This window comes from Callorhinus ursinus, unplaced genomic scaffold (assembly GCF_003265705.2).
Source record: "Callorhinus ursinus isolate GAN/ISIS: 27379988/994484 unplaced genomic scaffold, GSC_fseal_2.0 scaffold10, whole genome shotgun sequence".
Classification (NCBI taxonomy): domain Eukaryota; kingdom Metazoa; phylum Chordata; class Mammalia; order Carnivora; family Otariidae; genus Callorhinus; species Callorhinus ursinus.
Genome location: NW_027397072.1, coordinates 22,562,061 through 22,586,930, shown reverse-complemented (window position 1 = coordinate 22,586,930; position 24,870 = coordinate 22,562,061). Strand labels below are relative to the sequence as shown.

Below are 24,870 nucleotides of genomic sequence, written 5' to 3'. Positions count from 1 at the left end.
GTGAAGACCACTGGGTCAAGAGCAAGAATTCCCCCAAGTAGAGAGACTCTTTTTCCTCACCCTGGGCTGCGGGTGGCCCTGGGGACTACGCCTCTCCTCCCACACATGTGCCGCTAGCCCAACACGCCTCCGTGGGCTTCGCGCCCAGAAACACCAGTGCAGGGCAGGGCAGGCTCTAGGGTTTCCAGGGGGTCCGCACCGCGCTTCCGACCTGGCCCAGTGAGGGCGCTCCTGACAGCCTCACAGACAGACAGAGCAGCCGCCAGTTGCGCCTGCGCCTCAGGGATGGAGCACGGGAATAGGAGGCTCAGCAAGCCTATGGGGATCACCTGTGGGGAAGAGGCAGGGAGAACTGAAGCCTGAGAGAGTGAGGCCATCTGGGCAAGAGCCCTGGAAGAGCCAGAGCATTCAGTGTGGGAGTCAGAAGCCACTAGGTTGGATGCAAGAGTAGAAGAGAGTTATCAAGACCAGAAATTGTAGTGAGGTGGGTTAAGAACAGAAAGAAGCTTTCACCCAGACCCAGAAAACTCCTATTCATTCTCTAAGACCCAGTTCAAAGGCCCCACTCCCTCTCTTTCCTGGCTCCCCTCCTAAACAGACCCCATTTCTGCACCCCGCAACAGCTTTTCCACACCTCTGTGCCTCCTTGTCACAATCACAATTCCCCAAGAAACAGGGAGCTCCTTGGCAGAACGTCACTAACTTTGTAAACCCAGTACCAAGCAAAATTCCTGATATGCTGAAAGGACTCAGTAAATGTTAGCTGCCGGCAGGATACCTGCTCCTTCTTGTGTGCAACCTGGATGTGGAAGGAGATGGGAGCAGTCCGAATGTCATCCGACAGTGGCTTGGGGGAAGTGGATCACCTGGAGGAGGGTCTCGATGCATCGAGCCTTGGGCTGTCCAGAGAACCGCTGTAGAAGAAGCGGGAAGGTCAGTGTCGGGCTAGAAGGCCAGGGGAGCAGAAAATGAAGTCGAGGAGGAAAAAGGAGTGGGAGAGTGGGAGGCAGGCACCTGGGATCCTAAAGACTGGCCAGAGAGGCTGTGGAGAAGTGGTCCCTATAGGCGATCCCAAACTCACAATCCCCAGGTGTGAAGAAAAAGGGTTAGCGGTGGGCTTTGATGGGCCAGGTTAAACTGGAGGATTAATGACAACTTGGTCACACTTCCAGCCGTGTACCACCAACCCAATAGGTTGGTAACCTGAAACTGAACTCACTCCTTCCAGTTTCCTCCTTAACCCTGTCCCTCCTTTACATCCTGCCAAGACTGCTCATCTGCAAAAGCTGCTCCTTTTTGTCACCTGCCCCCCCCACTAGCTCAGCACTGCCCAAGATAAATATAATGTGAACCACATATGTAATTTAAGATCTTCTAGTACTGCATTAAAAAAGAAACACATGGAATGCAAAAGAAACAAATAAGAAAATAGATTTTAATCATGTTTTATCTAATCCGATATATATATCTAAAATATTATTTCAATATCTAAGCAATATTACAAATGATTAGGAGGATATTCTACAATATTTTTGTATCATGTCTTTGAAATCTAGGGTCTAGTTTATAATCCCAGCACATCTCAGTTCAGGTACTGAATTTCGATGTAAATGTAAAATGTAGTTCTACCAAAACAATAAAGTTGCATTTAATGAAAAAAATTACACTGCTTCAGTTTTTAAACAAAACTTAAAGTTCAGCTCCTCAGACACACTGGCCTCATTTCAAGTGCTCAGTAGCCACATGTGGGTGGTGACTGCCCTTTTGGATGGACTGGGTCTAGCTACATTTGGCAAGCCCCAATTCTGGTCTGGCTTTCAATCTTCCATGGAATCCTTAGATGGGCCACTCTACGATGGCAAGTCCTGGATCAGACATATCTCCAATTCCCCCTACCCAACCCAACCCCAGGATCTAAAAGAGCATGAAGCACTTTTCTTTTCCTGGTTGGTTGGTTCTATTCATTTAAGAAGGTTTTAGGGACTTGGTGGGTGCTCACTAAATGCTCATTGATTGATTCCCTTTACACAGGGTTGTCAGATTTTGCAAATAAAAATACAGGATACCCAGGAATAGGAATTTCAAATGAATAATGAAAAAAAATAGTATAAGGATGCTTCAAATATTGCATGGGACATACTTACACTAAAAAAAAATCCTTTATTTATCTGAAATTCCAATTTGTCCTGTATTTTTATTTGCTAAACCTAGCAACCCTCCTTTCCTGACCAGCTATTGTGCTATCTGTTCGGCAGCCATTCCTCCCCCTTCTAGTACCAGCACCTTGATCTTCCTCCAGGGAACTATGGTGCCTCCATTCTCAGGCCAGGCCGTTTGACTGAGGCTCACTTCCCACCCTTTCCTCCAGTGCCATCCCATAGGGAGAGCACATGAGCCAGGCCTGGGCAGAGGGCTGCTTTCCCCTGGAGAACAGTGACTGGCTCAGGGATGGCATGTGACCCAAGACAAGCCAGCGAGAGCCCTTCCTCCCAGGCATTCGTAGGAATCACAGGCACAGATAAACTCTTCTTCCACTCAGGTTGCTAAATTGGTAGGATGCTAGGCTGGCACTGCCGGGGGCCAGTTTGCCACCTACTGGAGAAAAGCTGCCTGAGAAGGAGAGCAACACAGAGGAAAGTTAAGGTATGACAATCTGGAGCACATTGTTTTGAGTATCTGGATCGAGCTACCCTGGAACTCCAGTTGCGTGAACAAGTCATTTGGCTTGTTTAGCTTAAACCAGTATGAATTAGAGGTCTGTCACATACTTGTAACTGAAAGAATCTTGTCTGATAGTTATCATCTCACAGTCATGCACCCAAGCATGCACATACATTCCCCAGAGTGGAGGATGAGCCTGATGGGAGGAGGAGGAGGCAGCGCAGGAGAAAAGTCAGCCCTTGGCCCCACACGTGTCCATATCTCTGTGGCAGCCTAGGCAGGGGGCCAGGCCCCACCCAGCCACATCCCATCACGACCTACCTACAGCATGGCCAGCGCCCGCCAGAAGAGCTTGGAGTTGCGAATGCAGAAGTCCAACATGTGGTTTTGGAGGATCTTCCCAAGAAGCACATGGGCCCCTGTACTCACGGTATTCAGCACCCACTTGGTGCTTAGCTCATGCTGGAACTTCTAAACAGGGCACACACACGAGGGTATGGGAAATTAGAGGATGGTAGAGCAACAGGGTGAATAGGGCCCTATTGTCAGACAGGAATCCAGGGATCAAAAACCAGGGACCAAAATACAGACGTAATTTGTTTGACCAGCCCAGAGTTTAGATGTCAGGACAGTAGTTGTAAACCAGGACTGTCCCAGGCAAACTTGGTGGTGTCACACATTTGTGGTTTTGACCACCCAGTACACAGATACCTTCTCTGAGTTCTTGCGCAGAACGGTTTTGCGCTCGTCAGAACTTTGCTTTTGCTCCCCAGGTACCTGACAGGGGAGGAGTGAAGATCCTGGGATTCATTCCACTAAACCAAAGGCTCCTTGAGAGCAGAGATGGTGTCTTATTCTGCTCCAGAGCGCCAATCTTTTTGATAATGGCTGATACATGGTTACTGATCAATACACATTTGTTGAAAATTAATTCAATTTAACACCTATACCAACCCAACGAAATAGGATTTTTTATCTCCATTTCTACATATGTGGAAACTAGAGGTCAAAAGTAAGGTAACGTGAGGGGCACCTGGGTGGCTCAGTCAGTTAAGCGTCCGACTCTTGATTTCAGCTCAGGTCATGATCTCAGGGTCATGAGATCGAGCGCTGCATTGGGAGTTTGCTGGAGATTCTTTCTCTCCTTCTCCCTCTGCCCCTCCCACCACTTGTAGTCTCTCTTTCGCTCTCAAATAAATAAATAAATCTTAAAAAATAAAAAGAAGTAACTTGAATAAGCTTATATAATAGTGACATGTAGAATCAGGACCTAAATCCAGGTCTTCTGATTTGTGATGAAGGCATTTCCTACTTGGCCACAATCATCTCCTAGGTGAGTAAGATAATGTATGGGAAAGCACACTGAAAACTAAAACACTACAAACACATAATACTGTGAGTATAAACACCACCTGTCCTTGGCCCTCATCTCTTGCACTTATAACGTCCATTACTGCACTTTGCATCTATTACTATAACCGGAGTCCAGAAAAGGAATTGAGAGGATTAATTACCGGGTCCTAGCCTGGCTAGGAAATAAGCTACCACTACTTCTACCCCCCTATTCTGGCATCCTAGAAATAGCAGGTCACACACACCCTTTGCAGAGGGTATACTGGAAATACTTAACAAGTGATTGACAAGGACATGAGTACTGTATAAGAATATTTGCAGTGATGTGGATGGAGCTAGAGATTATTAATGCTAAGTGAAAGTCAGTCAGGGAAAGACAAATACCATATGATTTCACTCATATGTGGAATTTAAGAAACAAAACAAAGGGGGGAAAAGAGAGAGAGGCAAGCCAAGAAACAGACTCTTAACTATAGAGAACAATGGTTACCAGAGGGAAGGTAGGTGGGTGGGGGATGGGTGAAGCAGGTGATGGGGATTAAGGAGTGCACCTGTTGTGATGAGCACCGGGTGTTGTATGGAAGTGTTGAATCACTATATCGTACACCTGAAAATAACATTACACTGTGTGTTAACTAACGGGAATTTAAATAAGAACGGGGGGGGGGAAGATACTGTGGCTTTTGTAAAAAAAAAAAAAAAAAAGAGCGCACACGCAGAAATCTGACCAATCAGAATGGAGCTAGCTCGTGTGCAGTACACAGACTGCCCTGTGGGAAAGAGATCAATCAACTCTGGGTTATATCACTTATGTCCCTGACCATTATATTACCATGTATACCATGAGCTATCATTAACACAAAAATATATTAAAGTGTACATAATTTGAATCCAGACACATTCATTTTAAAGTACATATAGAAAAAAGGCAGCAAATGTACCTAGAAAAATCCTTAAAAAGAAGAGCGAGAGGGGCACCTGGGTGGCTCAGTCGTTAAGCGTCTGCCTTCGGCTCAGGTCATGGTCCCAGGGTCCTGGGATCGAGCCCCGCACTGGGCTCCGTGCTCGGCGGGAAGCCTGCTTCTTCCTCTCCCACTCCCCCTGCTTGTGTTCCTGCTCTCACTATCTGTCTGTCAAATAAATAAATAAAATCTTTAAAAAAAAAAAGAGTGAGAGAAACACTAACCTTTCAGATATTAAGAACACAATAAGCCTCTATATTTAAACTGTATGGCATCATCATATCAATAGACAGACTGGTAGAACAGAACAGAAAGTCCATAAATAAACCAGTGCACATGGGAACTAAATATCTGATAGAAGTAGCATCTCAAATCACTCAGGAAAAGATGAATTTAAAATATATATTGAGATGGAGCATCTGGGTGGCTCAGTCGGTTAATGTTTGCCTTTGGCTCTGGTCATGATCTCAGGGTCCAGGGATGGAGCCCCATGTGGGGCTCCCTGCTCAATGGGGAGCCTGCTTCTGCCCCCCCCCCCGCTCCTTCTCTATCTCTCGCTCACTCTCTCTCAAATAAATAAATTATATATATATTATATATTTGGAGAGAGATAGTGGCTTAGAAAAACATAAAATTGGGTTCATACCTTAACCCAAACACAAGAATCAATTAATGAATTGCAGGTCTAAGTGTTTTTTAAAAAAGAAAGAAAAAAGAAACCATTTTTACTAGAAGAAAACACAGGTGGAGTTCCTTTACAACCTGGGAGTAGCAGAGAGCTTTCTGTGCCTCAAGGTCCAGATTCAACAAAAAATGGATTAATAAGTTCTACCCCAGAGGGTGCCTGGGTGGCTCAGTTGGTTAAGCGACTGCCTTCGGCTCAGGTCATGATCCTGGAGTCCCGGGATAGAGTCCCACATCGGGCTCCCTGCTCAGCAGGGAGTCTGCTTCTCCCTCTGACCCTCTTTCCTCTCGTGCTATCTCTCATTCTCTCTCTCTCAAATAAATAAATAAAATCTTTAAAAAATAAATAAAAATAAATAAAATAAAATAAATAAGTTCTACCCCAGAAAAATTAAAACAAAGACATTTGCATGGTTAAAACCCAAATGAAATATTTACAATATATATCAGAAAGAAAGGACTAATGCCTCTGATTTTAAAGTGCTAAAAATCAGGGGCACCTGGGTGGCTCAGTCAGTTAAGTGCCTGCCTTTGGCTCAGGTCATGATCCCAGAGTCCTGGGATCGAGCCCGCATCGGGCTCTCTGTTCAGCAGGGAGCCTGCTTCTCCCTCTCCCTCTGCATGTCGCTCCCCCTGCTTGTGTTCTCTCTCTCTCAAATAAATAATATCTTTAAATAAAAATAAAGTACTAAAAATCAAGGGATCATACAGACCCCAATACAATTAGAAAATGAGCATATTTCATGTATTTACATGAACACACAATTCACAAAGAAAAAGATTTACTAAAGACCCTTAAGCATGTGAAAAGATGCTCAACTAAACACATAATAAGTAAAATACAAATGAAAACCACACAGAAGTAGAATTTCTCATCTATCAGACTGGCAAAAATTCAAAAGCTTGAGAATGCTCTTAAAGAGGCTATAGGGAAGGCGCGCCTAGGTGGCTCAGTCATCAAGCATCTGCCTTCGACTCAGGTCGTGATCCCAGGGTCCTGGGATCGAGCCCCGCATGGGGCTCCCTGCTCCACAGGAAGCCTGCTTTTCCCTCTCCCACTCCCACTGCTTGTGTTCCCTCTCTCACTGTGTCTCTCTCTGTCAAATAAGTAAATAAATAATCTTTAAAAAAAAAAAAAGAAGCAAAATGGGACAATCCCTATGAAGGGAAATGTTGCAGTATCTAACAAAATTACATATGTATTTATCCTTTGACCCAGCTCTCATTCTTCGAGGAATTTACCCCAAAGATACACTTCTACATTACAAAAATACATGCATATTCATTGCATCATTATTGGTAATAGCAAAATATTGGAAACAACCAAATGTCCTACATCAGAGACTGCCCAAATAATTCTTGCACATGTACAATTTGCACACAAATGTAAAAAATAATGAGGAAGGGTTTTATAAACCCAAGTGGAGTTATTTTCAGGATATCTCATTAAAGTACAAAAGAATATACATAGCACAGGGCCTCTTGTATAAGAAAAAAATTGCAAAGTACATACAAATATACTTTTTTTGCAAAAAGAACCACAGAAAGGCATGTTAGTAACTAATGAAATTGTCTACCTGCAGGGATGAGTGGAGACAGGAGGAAGGAAGAGTGAAGGGGATGGGACATCTCCTTTTTATACAGTTTGACTTTATTTACTTTTATTTTTTATTTTTTTAAAGATTTTATTTATTTATTTGATAGAGAGAGACACAGTGAGAGAGGGAACACAAGCAGGGGGAGTGGAAGAGGGAGAAGCAGGCTTCCTGCCGAGCAGGGAGCCCGATGCGGGGCTCGATCCCAGGACCCTGGGATCACGACCTGAGCTGAAGGCAGACGCTTAATGACTGAGCCACCCAGGCACCCCTACAGTTTGACTTTAAACCACATTATGTTTTACATATTCAAAAGATAAAGTGAGATCAAAAACAAAAAACTCAGGGACACCTGGGTGGCTTAGTCAAGTGTCTGCCTTTGGCTCAGGTCATGATCCCAGGGTCCTGAGATCGAGTCCCACATCGGGCTCCCTGCTCAGTGAGGACCCTGCTTCTCCCTCTCCCTCTGTCTGCTGCCCCTCCTGCTTGTGCTCTCCCTCTCTCTGACAAATAAATAAATAAAATCTTTAAAAAAACCTCTAAAATGGAAAACAAATAAAAATAAAGGAAATGAAACTAACTATATATCATGCTGATAACATAACTACAAAGAGAGAAGAAAAAACTTAATCCAAGTGACTTTTGACACTTTATGTATCTTTCGTGGGATATGGTCAGAAGACAAAAAGAACTGCAAAGAAATCTTGACCATTCTTGGTAAGTTTGTTGATGATAGTGTTTTAGGGTAGCAATTTCAAAAACCAGTATTTATTGCAGGACTAAGCAAATGGATAAATATATTGATGATGTTGGAAATCAACATTCTCACTAAGGGAAAACAGGAAGGAGAACATATATACATTGATAAATGTGTATATATGTACTTATGTGAAAAAAAAATACACGGTTGACCCTTGAACAACAAGGGTCAACAACAGGTTTGAACTACACGGGTCCACTTATAGGCAGATTTTTTTTCAATAAATACAGTGCGGTACTATAAAGGAATTTTCTGTATGATTTTCTTAACATTTTCTTTTTTCTAGCTTATTTTATTGTAAGGATACAGCATATAATACATAAAACTTTAAAAATATGTGTTGACTGTTATCGGGAAGGCTTCTGGTCAACAGTAAGCTATTAGTTAAGTTTGGGGAAGTCAAAAGTTATAGGGGGATTTTTTGGGGGCGCCTGAGTGGCTCAGTCATTAGGCGTCTGTCTTCAGCTCGGGTCATGATCCCAGGGTCCTGGGATCAAGCCCCGGATCGGGCTCCCTGCTCGGCGGGAAGCCTGCTTCTCCCTCTCCCACTCCCCCTGCTTGTGTTCCCTCTCTCGCTGTCCCTCTGTCAAATAAATAAATAAATAAAATCTTAAAAAAAAAAGTTATAGGGGGATTTTCAACTGTGTGGGGTGCCAGTGCTTCTAACCCCCGTGTTTTTCAAGGTCAACTGTATTTCCTCATTCTTTTCTTTTCTTTTTGAGACAGAGACAGTGCACACGCAAACAGGGAGAGGAGCAGAGGGAGAGAGAATCTCAGACTCCACCCTGAGCACAGAGCTGGATGTGGGGTTCAATCTCATGACCCTGAGGTCATGACCTGAACGGAAATCAAGAGTCCGACATTTAGCCGATTGAGCCACCCAGGTGCCCCTGTATTTCCTTGTTTTTTCTACCAAAGAACTTTGCTTAGAGGCAAAGCCACCAGTAGCAGTGAGCGTACCTAGCACCTGGTTTTTAAATACAGCAGTCCCCACTTACCCACGGGGATGAGTTCCAGACCTCCAGTGGATGCCTGGCATTGCAGATAGAACGGAGCCATATACATACTGTTTTTTTCCTATACATACATACCTATAATAAAGATTATTTTATGCATTAGGCACAGTAAGAGATGAACAGCAACAACAATAAAATAGAACAATTATAACAACACACTATAATAAAAGTTATGTGACTGTGGTCTCTCAAAGTATCTTATTATATATACTGTATTCACCATTCCCCTTCTGGTGACGATGTGAGATGACAAAATGGCTGCTGGATGAGATGGAGGGACAGGAATGACATAGGCAGTGTGACATAGCGTTAGGCTACTACCGACCCTTTGGCGATCTGTCAGGGGGATCATCTGCTTCTGGACTACAGTTGATTGGGGTAAATGAAGTGGAAAGCAAACGTGGAGAAGGCGGGACTGCTGTACCAATCCCCACTGACAACCACCGGGGCTCCTTGAAAATTACTGATTCCAGCCAGGACTGGAACCAGGGAAAGTACAAGGTGAACCTGGGACAACATTTCTGTACTCCTACATAGATGGCTGGGGACACTACTGTACAGACACACATCTATATACACACACAGGTAAATAATTACGAGATTTAGAAACTGAAGTGGAGTGATTTTCAAGATATCTTGTTAACAAACGCAAGGCACAAAAGACTATAATATGCTACCCTTTTGCATAAGAGAAAAGGTGATTTTTTTTTTCCCAAAAAGACACACAGCAAAGAATGTTTAAACACTAATGTGGATATGTCACAAGGACAAAGGGGCCAGCTTGAATAAGAGCTCGTTTTGAGTATTAAAAATCAATAATGACAGGAATGGATTAAAACACATTTAACAACAAAAAATTCATGAGTCCATACTGAGTCTAAACATATGTAAATGGGGTGGGGAGAGATTTTCTTTACAGAAGAATACCAACTAATAAATGTAGACAGAAAGATAGAAAATCACCATTAAAAAACCACCACAGTAATAAATTGATTCAACCAAGAATCATCTGTGGATGCTAAAACCATCGGGTGAAAGATCACTAAGGAATAGGATGTAAAGACATCTGACTCTACCAGGGCGCCTGGGTGGCTCAGTCAGTCAAGCTTCTGCCTTCAGCTCTGGTCATGCAGCTCTGGTCATGATCTCCAGCTCCTGGGATGGAGCCCCCCTGCTGGCTCCCTGCTCAGTGGGGAGTCTGTTTCTCCCTCTCCGTCTGCCCCTCCCCCATCACTCACGTTCTCTCTCTCTTCTCTCAAATAAATAAATAAATAAAATCTTAAAAAAAAAGGAAATCTGACACTACCTTGAGTAAGTGATCAAATATCACCAGTAAAGGAATGAACTGCCATCAGGCACCTCCTAATGTGATACACTGACAAAGGCACAGTCTCATCTACGTAGTACTCCTGCCAAAAAACTTCACCTGAATAGAATGAAGAAACCATCAGGCAAACCCAAGGTGAAGCACATTCTGGAAAACAACTGGTCCAGACTCCTTTACTATCAGTGTCATAAAAGACACAAAAAACAGCTAAAGAATTCATCTAGATTAAAGAAACTAAAGAGACCTGATAACTAAGTGCAATGCATTATCTCTGATTGGATCCTGGACCTGGAAATAAAAATAATACATGGATAATTGGGGAAATTTTAATATGGTCTGCAGATTTGATAATTGTATTCACTGTCATTTTTCCTGAGTGTGATAATTATATTGCAGTTATGTAGGCAAATGTCCTTGTTCTTAGGGGACACAGTAATTTGTGTCAAGTGTCATCATATCTCCAAGTATCTTTCAAATAATTCAGAGGAAAAGAGGGATGAAGCAGATGTGGCCAAATGTTAAAGATTGGTGAATCTAGCTCTCTCTCTCTCAAATAAATAAATAAAATCTTTTTAAAAATTGGTGTATGGGTGTTTACTGTTCTTGCAATTTCTCTGTAGGGTAGAAAATTTTTCAAAATAAAAGTGTGGGAGGAGTTTACTTCAAAAATATTTCTGCAACTGAAGATTTACTAATGGAAGCCTCTTTATTTCAAACAATTGCCATACATTTAGAAAGATACAAACCAGAATCAAGCAAAAGACAGAAGCCATACACACCAAAAAAAGACTGATAGATGTGACTACGTAAAAATGTAAGTAAAACATCTCTACATCAAAAATGTAGAAATAAAAAATAGTAATAAACTGGAGGAAAATACAGAACAAGAAAAAAAAAGCTACTGTCCTTGCTTTATACACTCCCTCTTATAAATTAGTAAGAAAAAAATAAATATGCTCAAAAGAATGGGTGAATATGCCCAAAAGGTATGAAAAAGTAACACAATAAAGAAAAAAGGTGCAATATCCAATATATATCTTTAGGTGGTCAATCTCCACAGTCATCAAAGGAATTTGAGTTAGGGGCACCTGGGTGGCTCAGTTAGGTGTCTGACTTCAGTTCAGGTCATGATCTCAACTCCTGGGATCAAGCACCTGCCTTGGGCTCTGCGTTCAGCAGGGAGTCTGCTTCTCCCTCTCCCTCGACTCCTCCCTTTCCCCCTACTCCTGCTCTCTCTCTCTCAAAACCATAAATAAAAATCTTTAAAAAAATGATGATGTCAGGCGCCTGGGTGGCTCAGTTGGTTAAGCATCTGCCTTCCACTCAGGTCACAATCCTGGAGTCCCAGGATCAAGTCCCGCGTCGGGGCTCCCTGCTCAGCAGGGAGTCCGCTTCTCCCTCTGACCCTCATCTCTCTCATGATCTCTCTCTCAAATAAATAAATAAATAATCTAAAGAAAAAACGATGTGGATATATTTGTACAGAAATGTGTTCATAATTTTCAATGAAGAGAAGCAAGTTAAAAACAGCATGTCAAATATAGTCCTGTTTTTGTATAAATATATTTACGTATGCATAAAAAACCCTAGAGGGACATTTTCCAAAATTTGTCTAAGTGGTTTTTTGGAAAAAGGTTGTTATGGATACTTTTCTCCTTCTTTTGATTTCTGTATTTTCTTAAGTGTTTACAATAAAAATGTTGCTATTATAATTACAATTTTCCTTAAAAACAGATCTTTTTCAAAAGATCACAGGTTAGGGTGCCTGGGTGGGTCAGTCGGTTAAGTAGCTGCCTTTGGCTCAGGTCACGATCCCAGGGTCCTGGAATCGAGTCCAGTGTCTGCAGGGAGTCTGCTTCTCCCTCTGCTCCTCCCCCCACTCGTTCTCTCAATCTCTCTCAAGCTCTCTCTCTCAAATAAATAAAATCTTTAAAAAAAAATCACAGCTTAACATTCCCTACCATATCCCCTATCCCTGGAATAGTACCTGGCATGTGATAGGTGCATAAAAAATATTTGTTGAACGAATGAGTAAAAGAATCCGACTCAATTCATGGATATGGTTGAAATTTATATTGTGAAATGAAATAAACCATGGGCTTAGAGTCACAAGGCCAGGGTTTGAGTCCTGACTCCTGCTTTAGCCATGTGGCTATGATTACAATCCCTTAATCTCTTAGTTTCAGCTTCCTTATCTGAGATGGGGGACAAAACCTACATCCCTTAGGAGCTCATTATGAGAAATGATATTATAAATGAAATAGTTTGTAAAGTGCATAGGCCTACATGTGTATTAGGTATGATGACTGTACAGTGGAACCTGGAAGTGTGGAGAGGTATCCCACATCAAGGAGGGGTCTAAATATTGTGGGTTTCATTGGAAAAGACTTCTTAGAAGATGTGAGATGTCAAAGGAGACAATGAATGTGGAAAGTATGCCAAAAAGTAGAGATGTGACCAATGAACACCATTTGGAAGGGAAGACAAAGATACACACTGGAAGGAGCAAGGATCCCCTGGCTCGGGGCAGGGGTGGGGGGCTTCCATTGAGTTCTTAGTGCAGGTAAGAAAGCATGGCAGCTGTTGTCTGGTCAAGTCAGGAAGCTTCCTGGAGGAGGTGATCTGAATAATGGATGAGACCACATCTCTCCAGGGCAACCCTTCGGGGCCCTGGTTGCGCCCTGTGGATGGTGGACCGGTGTCAGTGAGAAAACGGAGGACCACAGATGTAAAACCGCTTTCTTTCTTGGGCCACAAAGCACAGATGAACTGACACTCAGATGTCCCAATGCCCACTCTAAACTCTAAACTGAGAAGTGTACCCAAACTGATTATTATTTCTATGATTATTATCAGTGCTTGTACTGATAATGCTTTGCCCAAACATTATCAGTGCTTCCCTAGTGAAATTATAATTGGTGAAAATTATAATTATAATAAATATTATAATAATTGTAATTAGTGAAAATTATAACTATAATACATATTATAATAAATTATAACTAGTGGAATTATGATTTCATTGTATTACAGACGATATCAGTGTAATATTTTCTGCAGTGAATTCAGCATAGTTAACTTGCAAGCATATGCCTTAAAGACTTTTGTATAGTGAGGATGACTATAATATCAACAATGAACCCGTAACAAAGGACAAATGAGTATCTGTCAGATGATTGGCGGCCTGGCCTGTCTTTTGCTCATATTCCTGGATAGAACTGAGCCATTGCTTTGGAAATTTCTGGGAAGACCCAGAAAAATGACAGTTCCCCTGAGTCACTCCACTGCCTCCACCCGCTCACCCCACCGCTCCCGTCTTCCCTCTCACCATCCAGGGTAAAAATGAAGGCCACAGTGTCAATTTCTGTGAGGGATGGCAAGATGGAAGTCAGGAAGCCCTCCTGGGAGAAGAAGAATTGGGGACCCTGGGCACAAGAAGATGGGAGCCACCCCCCCACGAAAAACTCCAGCACATAGACCTGGAGACTGCAGAGGGCCTCACAGGACCTCTCATACAGCATGTTTGTATACAGATGAAAGAACTGAGGTTCAAGGAGGTAAAGTGTTTTGCCCAAGATGATGCAGCAAGTTGAGGGAAGAGCACTGGACCAGAGCCAGCTTTAGAGGGCAAATCCAGAGCCTTCCACCCTCCCTGTGCTGCCCCAAAGCCTCCCGACCTCTAACCCATATTCCCTTCTCTGAACTGTCTGCCCTGTTATACTCCCCCACCTGTCTCTACCTCCCCTTACCTCCCATTCTGCACACCAATCACCGTCACAACCTCCCCCATGTCCTGTCATCCTCCCACCTGGTGGATGAGCTCAGCCTTCTGGTTAAACGTATCACTGTGATCACCAATGAGAAAGCCATGGACATCTCGGAAGTCTGGAAAGTTTAAGGACAGGGAGAAAGGAGTGATGGGCTTTATAGGAAAGAAAGGTTCTAGGCTTGGGGCGATGTTAATGGGACTTGGAGGAAAGTGGCAAGTGGAATGTAGGGTGAGGTGTCACACTCATGGGAGGCCACAGCTACGCAGGGCTGGGAGTTGAGGGACCAAGGCCTGAATCGGGGTTCAAAGGAAGGAGCATTTGACTGAAATGCCTGTTCCGATAGGACAGGATGGACACTGAATGAGGAACCCCCATGGGTTGGGGGCGAGGAAATCGGTTTGCATCAGGAGGAACCAGGAAGAAAGTCTGGACTGGGGTCCCACCAGCACCAAAGGTGTGGATGCACTCCACTCCATCCATGATGGCAATGATGCCGAGGGTCTGCCAGCCAACCAGGTACACTCGGCCTTTTTTCTCCAGGCTGAGAGTGGGCCAGAGGTCAGGACACGAGAAGAGAGATCACAGTGAAGAAAGACGAGGGATCAAAGAAAGATGCACATGGCAGAGCACAGGTGTAAACCAACAGGAAGCCTGCCATGCCCCTCCACCACGCAGACCGCACCCCTCACCCTGTTAATGAGTCTTGTAGGGTCTCCGCTGCTCTCAACACATTCCCCATCCACGCCACCTCCCCCCTCCAAACACATTTCCACACACCTGGTGCTGGCTTGCTTCATCAGGGCAGCGATCTTAGGGCTCTGACTATAGGTCACCTGATGAGCCCGCTCAAATGTCCGCAGGATTTCCAGAAGGCACCTGAGAGAAAGGCCACCGGCTCCCGGGGTGGGCCCAGTGCCCCCCCCCCAGAAAGCATGGGTACCCGCCCCTGCCCAGCGGAAGGCACAATTCCCTTAAAACTAATAAGTTCTGCTGGTCCCTAGTGGAGGTGCAGTGAGTATCATCAGAATGCATTACAGAGAATAGAAAGGGCTTCAGTGAGCAGAACACAAAGAGCAGCCAGAAGGATAAGGACATTAAAAGAGTTGTGGGAGGGGGATGGGATCAGAGTAGATGAGGAGGTAAGTGGGGATTCTGGGAGCCAGGCCAGAGACCCCAGTAAGGGAAGAAGGCCCCCAGCAGAAGGAGCTCTTCCTGCATGACCTGGACCATCCCCAAGTCAAAGACTCTCCGAAACTAGGTTAGCTTTGGATGTCCCAAGTGGGCACAGAGATTAGCGGGACCTGAGGAATCCAGGATCCACTGGAAACAATCGAGACTCTGTGTGGTAAGAACCCTAGGCCAGCTCTTTTCCCATGGGAGGCATGGTGGAGCCTCCGTCTTGCTGCCATTAACCCGTCTCTGCATCTGGACTTGCCATCCCCCAACCTGTACCAACCCCTTCCCTGCCTGACTCTGATCTCTCTCTCGTCCAGATCCTCCCTACCTCTGAGATGCTGCGATGCCACGGTCCACAGTCTTATGGGCTGCCAGTAGCAGGGTTTCCAGCAGGATCTTGGTTGCGCTTCCACCTTTCATCCGGGATGAGCCACTGAGGCCCTTGGGCTGAGAAGGTGATGACACCCAAGAGGAATTGGGAGAGGAAGGAGGATCCTGGAGTTCACTAATTAGTGGCTGCTGGGCATGCACTCTGGTTGGTGGCCCCTGGCATGGAGTCTGGTTAGAGGCCACTGGGGCTGCATTCAGCAGGACTGGGGGTGCCCAGTGCACTATGAGGAGTGCTGGGTTGAGGGCTTCACTGAGAGAAGAAGAGAGAGGGTAAGGGCCGGCTCTGCTCATTTCTATGGTACATTCAGGACTCTGAGGAGGAAGCCACAGTGACTGGGTGTCCTGTTAGCAGGAGATAAGTGTTTTTTGGAGAGGATGTTTTTTTTTTTTTCAAGAAGTTTCTCCCCGCCCAACCCCCCATTTTTTTAATAGCAGTTTGTCAATCCGAACACCACATTTCATGTCCTTTGGACAGACCAATGAAGCAGCCATTGTAATGGACAGGGATGTAACACGACACACCATGCATAAAGAGATGGCTGCAAAAAGAATGATCAAAGTGGTGTCTGAGAAAAGGAGATTAAAAGTAAACAACTGCAAACAGGAAGAGAGATGAGCGCCCAAGAGCTGAAAGATACGGACCTCACACAGGGTAGCTGCCTTCCTACCACACAGAGGGAAGAGCAAGGAGAATGTCTCAGATGCGCCGATCACTGGCAGAGAGGGCCAGCAGCAGGGATTCGGCTCAGGCCCTTGTCAAGTCAAAGTGAGGGTAGACCACGCTCATGCCCTAGTGCCATGCATCCCCACCCTGGAGAAAAAGGCGCAGGAGCACCGGAGGCTTGAAAGGCCCACCCAGTTTTGGAGAGGATTAGAAAAGCAGAAAGATGAAACTGAATCCCATTGTTTTAAAGCCTGCATTTGAAACTAAAACGTAAGAGAAACAGAAAGCAATTCACCATTCCATTCAATACTCTCTATTCACAGATGCACAGATTTCTGGGGGAAATCCACCCCAGATGGGTTAGGTGTTTAATGATTACGGATTTAGGAAACAGGGTCAAGATGGAAATATAACATCTTAAGGTGAACGAGGAAATGGGAAAACAGAATTTGCTTTACTACATTTTAGTTGACACGCAATGCCAGGAATTCAGAGAAGATGTAAAAAAATCAGAGGCATCTGGGAGGTGGCAAGCATTCCCTAGGTGGGAGTGGGGAGGATCCTACCCCAATTGCAGAATTGAGCACAAAAGCTTCTTGTTTCTCTTGCAGTTTCTGCATCCGCTCTGCTATTTGTCAGAATGTGGAACTCCAGTCTTCGATGGGGTCATTTCTAGGGGAGATTGTAAGGATCTAAAGGAAGGAAGGGCCTCAGATGGGAGTCAGGATCAAAGACCGTATTGGGATTGGGGTCTAACGTCAACAATCTCCTAGAGATATGCTTTGGAGCTCATGGGGGCACTGTGTCTCTGAACCCCAAGGATAAGGGCTAGTAATGCATTCAGCAATTTAATCTCAGAGCAAAGCCAACACTCAAGTTTAAAGCTCCAGCCTGAGACCAGAACTTTCTCGTATCCTGGTCCTTGCCCATGTCCCACTGCCACGGCCATACTACCCACAATTCTCTGTAGGTCCCTGGAGGAGTACCTATCATCAGAATGTCAAAACTGCCACTTTATTTTCAGTCTTAAGGTCCATCAGAAGCCCTTTCCATTCCTGGGAATATATTCTGGCCATCTCCCCAAAGAGCAAACCCCTTACTACCTGAGGGAGGGACAACAATTCCTACTGAAGGAACACAACTGCAAGGTATGAAGCATAGCACCTAACAGTTGGCGAACATTTCTTGAATAAATTAATCATGAACAAAACAATGTGCTAAGGGGACAAGATTCAACAGACTTGTTACCTGCTTAGGTGCAACCATGGAATCTCAAAGAATGGGGATCTCTGTACTGTACTCTGTACTCTGTACTCTGCTAGGGGATACTTAGCAAATCACCCACTGCGGCAGGAGCTCAGAGAGTTACCTCTCTATAAGGCCTCCCTAACCTCCTCTTATCATCCCATCCCCGCAAAATGTCTACCCCTTCTTGAACTACTTTTATATTTTTTCATCTGTATTTCCTCGAGGGCAAACAAGTTTCACATATTACATGCCCATCGTGTAAAGTGTTTCTTGTCATTTGTCCTCAAACTACTTCTGAAAGTCCCTAGAGACCTAAGCAGAGCGAGGAGACACTGTTCATTGTGCAGTGGAAAACCGAGACTCCCAAACTTGGCTAGTCATCAAAATCACCTTGGGAGTTTGAGTTGTTGTTGTTTTTTTTTTAAACTACCCATTTCTGGGTACCACGCCCACCCTGAGAATCAACTTCAGGAGTTCTGGAGTGGAGCTCCAAAATCTGTATTTTTAAAATGCTTCCCAGACGACTCTGAAGATTGGCCAAGTTTGGGAGCCACCGATTTAAGGAACAACTGGAAGATCTCCACGCCTACGTTGTTTGAAATCCTTTATTTCTCTTAGTCACAGTGCCTGAAATTAGCATCCACTGCAGCAGATACATTTTTGGTGAAGGAGAGTCCTCCATGAAAAGGAGCAGGGTTAAAAGTATCTCAGACTCATTTATATCTTCACATGAATTACACTACAAGCCTGGAATCTGGGGGTTGAGAAAAAGACCTCAGAAAGCACCCAGCTGCCCCATCCCCCAAGACCACCCCTGAATGTGCCAAGCTGCTCTTGAGAAATCAACAAGCCTTCACTGGAATACTCCAGCGACAGGAAGCCTTTAGCTTCATCAGGAGGCCCACTCCAATGGTTAAGTTAGCAGAGTTCCCCAAACCTGGCTGTGCACCAGCATCTCCAGGGATGTCTTCAAAAAATAGATATTTCAGGGCCTTACCCCAAAGCGACATCAGAGCTCTCGCACAAGGGGCTAAGAATCTACTTTCTTATTGCTTTAACACTTCCTGGGACGCCTGGGTGGCTCAGTCAGTTAAGCATCTGCCTTCGGCTCAGGTCATGATCCCAGGGTCCTGGGATCGAGCCCCGCATCGGGCTCCCTGCTCCGCAGGAAGCCTGCTTCTCCCTCTCCCACTCCCCCCGCTTGTGTTCCCTCTCTCGCTGTCTCTCTCTGTCAAATAAACAAATAAAATCTTTAAAAAAAAAAATCTAAAAAACAAAAACAAAAACCACTCCCAAGGCTGCACATCCACACCTGAGCACTATGGATTTCATACGCTGACCTTCTCTGAGGTCAAAGTGGCCATCTACATAGAGAATAAGGCAGAGGTGATTGGGTGGCACAGTTTTCAGGAAAGGGGAACAGAGGGGACCAAAGGGCTGCCTAGAATGACAAAGGAGAATGGGTGCTAAAATAAGGGAGCTGGGCAAAGGGGAGTCGGGCCACTCAGCACCCACTGCTCCTTTGAAAAGATGCTCATCTTTGTGGTATGCATTTTTCTGACCCTATTCTACCTTCTGGCCCTTGTTTTCCATGTCTCTTCCCTTCCTGTTTTGAATGTATGCTTTTGGTATTTTATGTGGCTTTTGTAAGCTGCCTTCAATCCTTTCGGAAACAAAAGAATAAATCAACCAACCGACCAAAAAAACAAAACAAAAACAACCCACCGAAAACAAAATCCTCATAAGCTTAAGGACAGTCAATATTTACTTTAATATTCTGAGATGTGGTGAATAAGACCATATGCACCGTGTCATCCCCGTTGTGGCTGTACTGTAGATTTTGACAGGTTTCCTCTTGGCCTCCCCCAGGGGTGTGGTCGGTCACTGCCTTTCATTACAGCAGGCTCACCTGGCCATGTTCACGGGGTTGAAACCAACCAGGACTGGCAAAAAGATGGCTGGATTGTCCATGCAGTAATCTATCTGGCCTGCCACAAAGGGAGCCTGATGGTAGGGGGAGAAAAAGGGCATGATGAGAAGGGTTACTCTATTGGTGCCCGAGGCCCAGAGGCATCAGAATCGCCCAAAATGCTTGTTAGAAATGCATATTCCCAGACCCAGGTAAGATCTACTGGATCCACATTTGAAGGGGAAAGCCCCAGGCCTGTATTTTTAACAAGTTTCCCCAAGGAAATCCTCTGCATGGTAAAGTTTAAAAACTACTGAACTAAATTTTATGCTCCTAAGGTCAGTGTCCTGGCCTCCTTGTGTGCCTCCTTCTATGTCTAGCACTGCTGGACTTGTTTCTGCTTAGTGAATTGTTAGAATCAGTATGCTGCAATGGTGAGAGAAAATTGGGGTCACCAAGTCCAGTGCTTGGAATCTTGTTAAAATGCAGATTCAGACTCCGTAGGTTTTGGGGGGGAGCCTGAGATTCTGCATTTCTAGCAAATCCTAAGAGATACTGATGTTACTACGAAAGGACCATGCTTAAGTAGCAAAGGACTGGCCCAGAGATCAGCTTTTTCTGTAAAGAGCAAGAGAGTAAATATTTTAGGTTTTGGGGGCCCTATGAACTCTGTGCAATACGAAACCCTACCATTGTAGCATGAAGCGGCCATGTTATGTAAACACAAACGGCTGTGTCTCAATAAAACTTTATTTACAAAAACAGGCAGTGGCAGGATTGACTTGCCATTGTCGTTTGCTGACGCTGGGACTAGTCCCTCTACCTTGGTTGTTGAATGGATTGATACACAGGTATTCTGAAATAGGATCCTTTCCCTCTCATCCCACAGTCATACAACTGGATCTCAATTAGTGAGAGTAAAATCAAAATTCCTTGTGCAAATCCTTTCTGTTTTCTAGCACCCACTTCATCAATCTATTTTCCATGCTATTCTGTTCCGACCCCCTTCCTCCCTATAAAATGGATCCACCCAGCCTGTCTTCACCCACACTCACAGAGAGTCCCACTGAAATGCCAATGACAGCCCGTATTTTTGCAGGAGGCCGCAGGCGGACCCGCGCCGGAACCATGTTTCGCAACCAGTATGACAACGATGTCACCGTTTGGAGCCCTCAGGGCAGGATTCATCAAATTGAGTATGCAATGGAAGCTGTCAGGCAAGGTTCAGCCACAGTTGGTCTGAAATCAAAAACCCATGCAGTGTTGGTTGCATTGAAGAGAGCACAGTCAGAGCTTGCAGCTCATCAGAAAAAAATTCTCCATGTTGACAACCATATTGGTATCTCAATTGCGGGACTTACTGCTGATGCTAGACTGTTGTGTAATTTTATGCGCCAAGAGTGTTTGGATTCCAGATTTGTATTTGACAGACCTCTTCCTGTGTCTCGTCTTGTATCTCTAATTGGAAGCAAGACCCAGATACCAACACAACGATATGGCCGGAGACCATATGGTGTTGGGCTGCTTATTGCTGGTTATGATGATATGGGCCCTCACATTTTCCAAACCTGTCCATCTGCCAACTATTTTGACTGCAGAGCCATGTCCATTGGAGCCCATTCTCAATCAGCTCGTACTTACTTGGAGAGACATATGTCTGGGTTTATGGAGTGCAATTTGAATGAACTGGTTAAACATGGTCTGCGTGCCTTACGAGAGACACTTCCTGCAGAACAGAACCTAACTACAAAGAATGTTTCCATTGGAATTGTTGGTAAAGACATGGAGTTTACGATTTATGATGATGATGATGTATCTCCATTCCTGGAAGGTCTTGAAGAAAGACCACAGAGAAAGGCACAGCCTGCTCAACCTGCTGATGAACCTGCAGAAAAGACTGATGAACCAATGGAACATTAAGTTACGAGCCAGTCTGTATCTTTATTATCAAATCTGTAAGTATGCAGGAACATGTACTGATGACAATAATCTATGTGTAGGAATCAGTCCAGATGTGTTTTTCCCTAGCAACTTGTCTGAAACCATATAATGGTGTGCATTTTTCTTTAAGAAAGGGTCTATATAATCATTTTCTGGAAAGTATAGGTATCTGTACTGATGTTTTTATATAAAGAACATAGTGTCTTTGTGGGTTTAAAGACAACTGTGAAATAAAATTGTTTCACCTGCCTAAAAAAAAAAAAAAAATGCCAATGACAATCACCCTCTTCTTCCCAGCGGCCACCTAGGAGAAGAGGGTGGGTGAGACAGTGCCACTGGGAGGATTCTAGGATACAAATCTATCGCGTGGGCATGTCAGGGTCAGGACTAGGGGAGGGAATGGGCTTTGGCTGGACGCGGGCTTTTGTGTCCTCATGGGAAGGAACAGACAGAGGTGTCCGGCTATCAGTGGGAAACACAGACCTTCTTCAGTTCCTCAATCCCGTGCAGGGCACCATCTTCTGTCCCCTCCCTAGATGCCACCACAGACCTAAGAAGACAGACTCAAGGTCAGTGGCACTGGTTTGGAAGCAGAAGCCTACGGTATACTAGGGCAGAGAAGAGAATGCTTTGAGAGAAGGGAACGAAGGGAAAGCTATCATTGACTGAACATCTACTATTTGCTAGACACCATGACAGATGCTCTATAGGGCTGACAAACTCCAGTACCTATAAGGCCAATCGGGTAACATGAGTCTGTGAAGTGGGCCAAGTGCAAGGCAATAAGAAATCATGGGGATCAAAGTAAACTGGATAAATCTTCACCTGAAAGCCTTAAAATTACATTTCCAAAAAAACACTGTCCAGACCAAACAAAATATTCATAGGCCAACTTGGCTTACCTGTCACCCCCTGCAATGAGGTAGGTGTAAAGAGGTTTCTGTCCCAGACCTTTCATCAGCTGGTTGAAGGAGACCTGCCGGGGGGAAGGACATGAAGTAGTGACGATAGTGAAGGGAGTGATTACCTTGGATTTTGGACACCTAGAGTGTAGAGGCTTATAAGGATTCCCTCAGGCCAGCGCTTAAGCCAGTACTGCTTGGAATTTGGCACTTCAAATGCTACTTGCAGATGATGGACTGGGGGACTGTAGAGACATGGCAGTAGACGGGTGGGGCTCAGGTGGGGTCTGAAGATATGAGGGCTCCATGGTGAGATCTAGCTTTGGGAAGAGAGGGAGCCAGGCCTCAAGGGGGAACCACCTAGGAACATAGCTATGATGAGCTTTATGGTCCTGAGGGTCACCCTGAGAAGGCAGAGGGAGGAAAATCAGGGATCAGGGTACTCACCGACATGAGAAATGCCATCCTGCCAGAGGTGCCCCCTCCGCTCAGCACCACCAGCCCCCTGTCAGGCTCCTGAGAAAGAAAAACTGCCTATGTCGCCAGGGCTAGCTCAGGTTAGGGGAAGCATATTCTTTCTCTATCAGCAACAGAAGAACAATTGGGGAGACTTCTCAACCCTCCTCTTAGGACAAAAGGGAACAGAACACAGGTGGCATGGTGTCGCAGAAAGAATGAAACTTCAGTCTGACTCCCAGCTCTGGCTTAGCTACTTATTCAAACCCTTACTTATTCCAGAAAGGACTGAGAGCAGCTTTGTCATCAACTAATCAATCAATAAAAAACAGTGCTACCCAGCAATTATTAGCTGGATATATTTGGGCAAGCTACCGTGATTATCCTTTGTTTTCCTATCTGAAAAAAAAATGGAGATGATCACACCAATTTCACAGGTTTTTGCAAAGGTAATGAGTGTGAAAGCACAATGTCAATTATAGAGTATGATGCAGATAATAGTTATTACAATTACTGTTGATTAATAAGATGACAATAAAGATCCCAGAGGGAGGACTAGGAGAAAGGGGACTGGAGATGGAGAAAAATGAGAAGTGGAGGCCAAGAAAAGAGAAAGGTGGAGGGAAGAGAAGTTCAGGAGGGGAGCAAATGGCAAGCCTGTACCTTCAGCACTTCCTGAACTTTGCCAGCCACTTGTACCATGGTGGTCAGAATCAATTCACTATACAGTCGCTGTAGGGAACAGGCAGGAATCAGAAGCCAAGAAAAGGACAGTGGATTTGGGGCAGAGGGGGGGGGTGTTAATGGTGGGGTGGAGGGGCTCTCAGGTCTCAAACATTAAGGACCATGGTCTGAGAGAGCAGAGGTTGAGGTACGGTTGGAGCTGGCATCTTTATTTTCAGTGTCCAGGGAATGGGTCTGGATCACCTGGTATGTGGGCATGACTTGCCCCTCCTCCTGGAAGATCTCAGCATCACATTGTCCCAGCAGTCTAACAATTTGCTCGGCATCTGCTTTGTCCAGGTCCTGGGTCAGTGGGTTTGACTTCTCTGTGATTGGCAGGGCTGCCTCATTCCCAGACAACTAGAGGGAAGGGGGCACAAGGATACAGGCAGGAAGCCAAAGCCTCATTCACGACTGCTGATCTGGAGGTGAGAGTGGCAGCAGGCACAAGGTTTGGATACACACGGACACCACCCAAGGATTTAGCCTGCACTTGGTACTCTGGGCCTAATAGGGGAAGAAGATCAGGAAGGAAGATGGGAAGGAGGGGAGGGAGAGTAGAAACCCAGGGTGGAGGGAAGTCCAGATGAGAAATGATTCTAGGAATCAGTGCAGAAGACCAACATGGAGAAGGGGGGGGGGTCTCACCTCCCACTTGCCAGGCTCTGGGGTCTCAATCACATGTTGAAACCGTTTTGTGCCCGGCATGGTCACACGCTGTGGACATCCTGTCGTGTCTGCCACTTCAGCCAAACAAACCCTTCTGTCACGCTAACTCTGCTTCCAGCTAGCAGGGCCTTATCTGAGCCACAGTGATGATTAACCCAAGTACCCTGGCCTCTCTGTGCACCACCCCCTCTGAGTACCTCTTCATGCACCCTTTCCTGGTCAGTCGGTCCCCAGCCCTCTGGTCACCCAGGGAAGCTCCTGGGGTCCCTCTTTGCATGCATGCAGACTGCCCAGCCTCTGCTTTGCCCCTGAAGGGAAAAACCTGAGGTTCACTACTCTTAACTTTGGACACGATGACCTCTTCTCTGGAGGGCCTGGAGCCTGGAAGTGCAGGACAATACCCAGTCCCAGGACAGTGAGAATCCCTGAGCAAGTGCTCTGGGACCAGGATGCATCAGGAGGCCAGAGATCAGGGTCCTCAGGGACAGCAGAGGTCAGAGGACCTGGGCCATGGCTTGATCATATGCCCAGAACACACAGTCCTCCCTGCCCCTCTTGCTCTATTTCTCTCTTTCATCTCAGAAGGAAGGCAACAGAAGCTTTGGAGCCCCAGGGGGGCACATGCTGAACTGAATATTACAGGAAAAAGTGCCACAGAAATAGA

General features: G+C 45.2%; 1 protein-coding gene and 2 pseudogenes across 1 annotated transcript; 1 reads left to right on the top strand and 2 right to left on the bottom strand.

Moving 5' to 3' along the window:
- Positions 1–4,112, bottom strand: LOC141373635 (glucokinase regulatory protein-like; annotated as a pseudogene).
- A 787-nt stretch (positions 4,113–4,899) lies between these two features.
- Positions 4,900–24,367, bottom strand: GCKR (glucokinase regulator). The gene is made up of 9 exons (XM_073897171.1): positions 24,186–24,367; positions 23,742–23,897; positions 23,478–23,546; positions 22,806–22,874; positions 22,359–22,432; positions 21,940–22,006; positions 19,516–19,610; positions 9,014–9,106; positions 4,900–5,144 (listed from the first exon to the last, which is right to left on the bottom strand). The coding sequence occupies exons 1-9, from the start codon at positions 24,243–24,245 to the stop codon at positions 5,033–5,035; spliced, it is 795 nt and encodes a 264-aa protein (XP_073753272.1). The 5' UTR covers positions 24,246–24,367; the 3' UTR covers positions 4,900–5,032.
- Positions 20,576–21,915, top strand: LOC112820611 (proteasome subunit alpha type-1 pseudogene; annotated as a pseudogene).
- Positions 24,368–24,870: the final 503 nt, after the last annotated feature.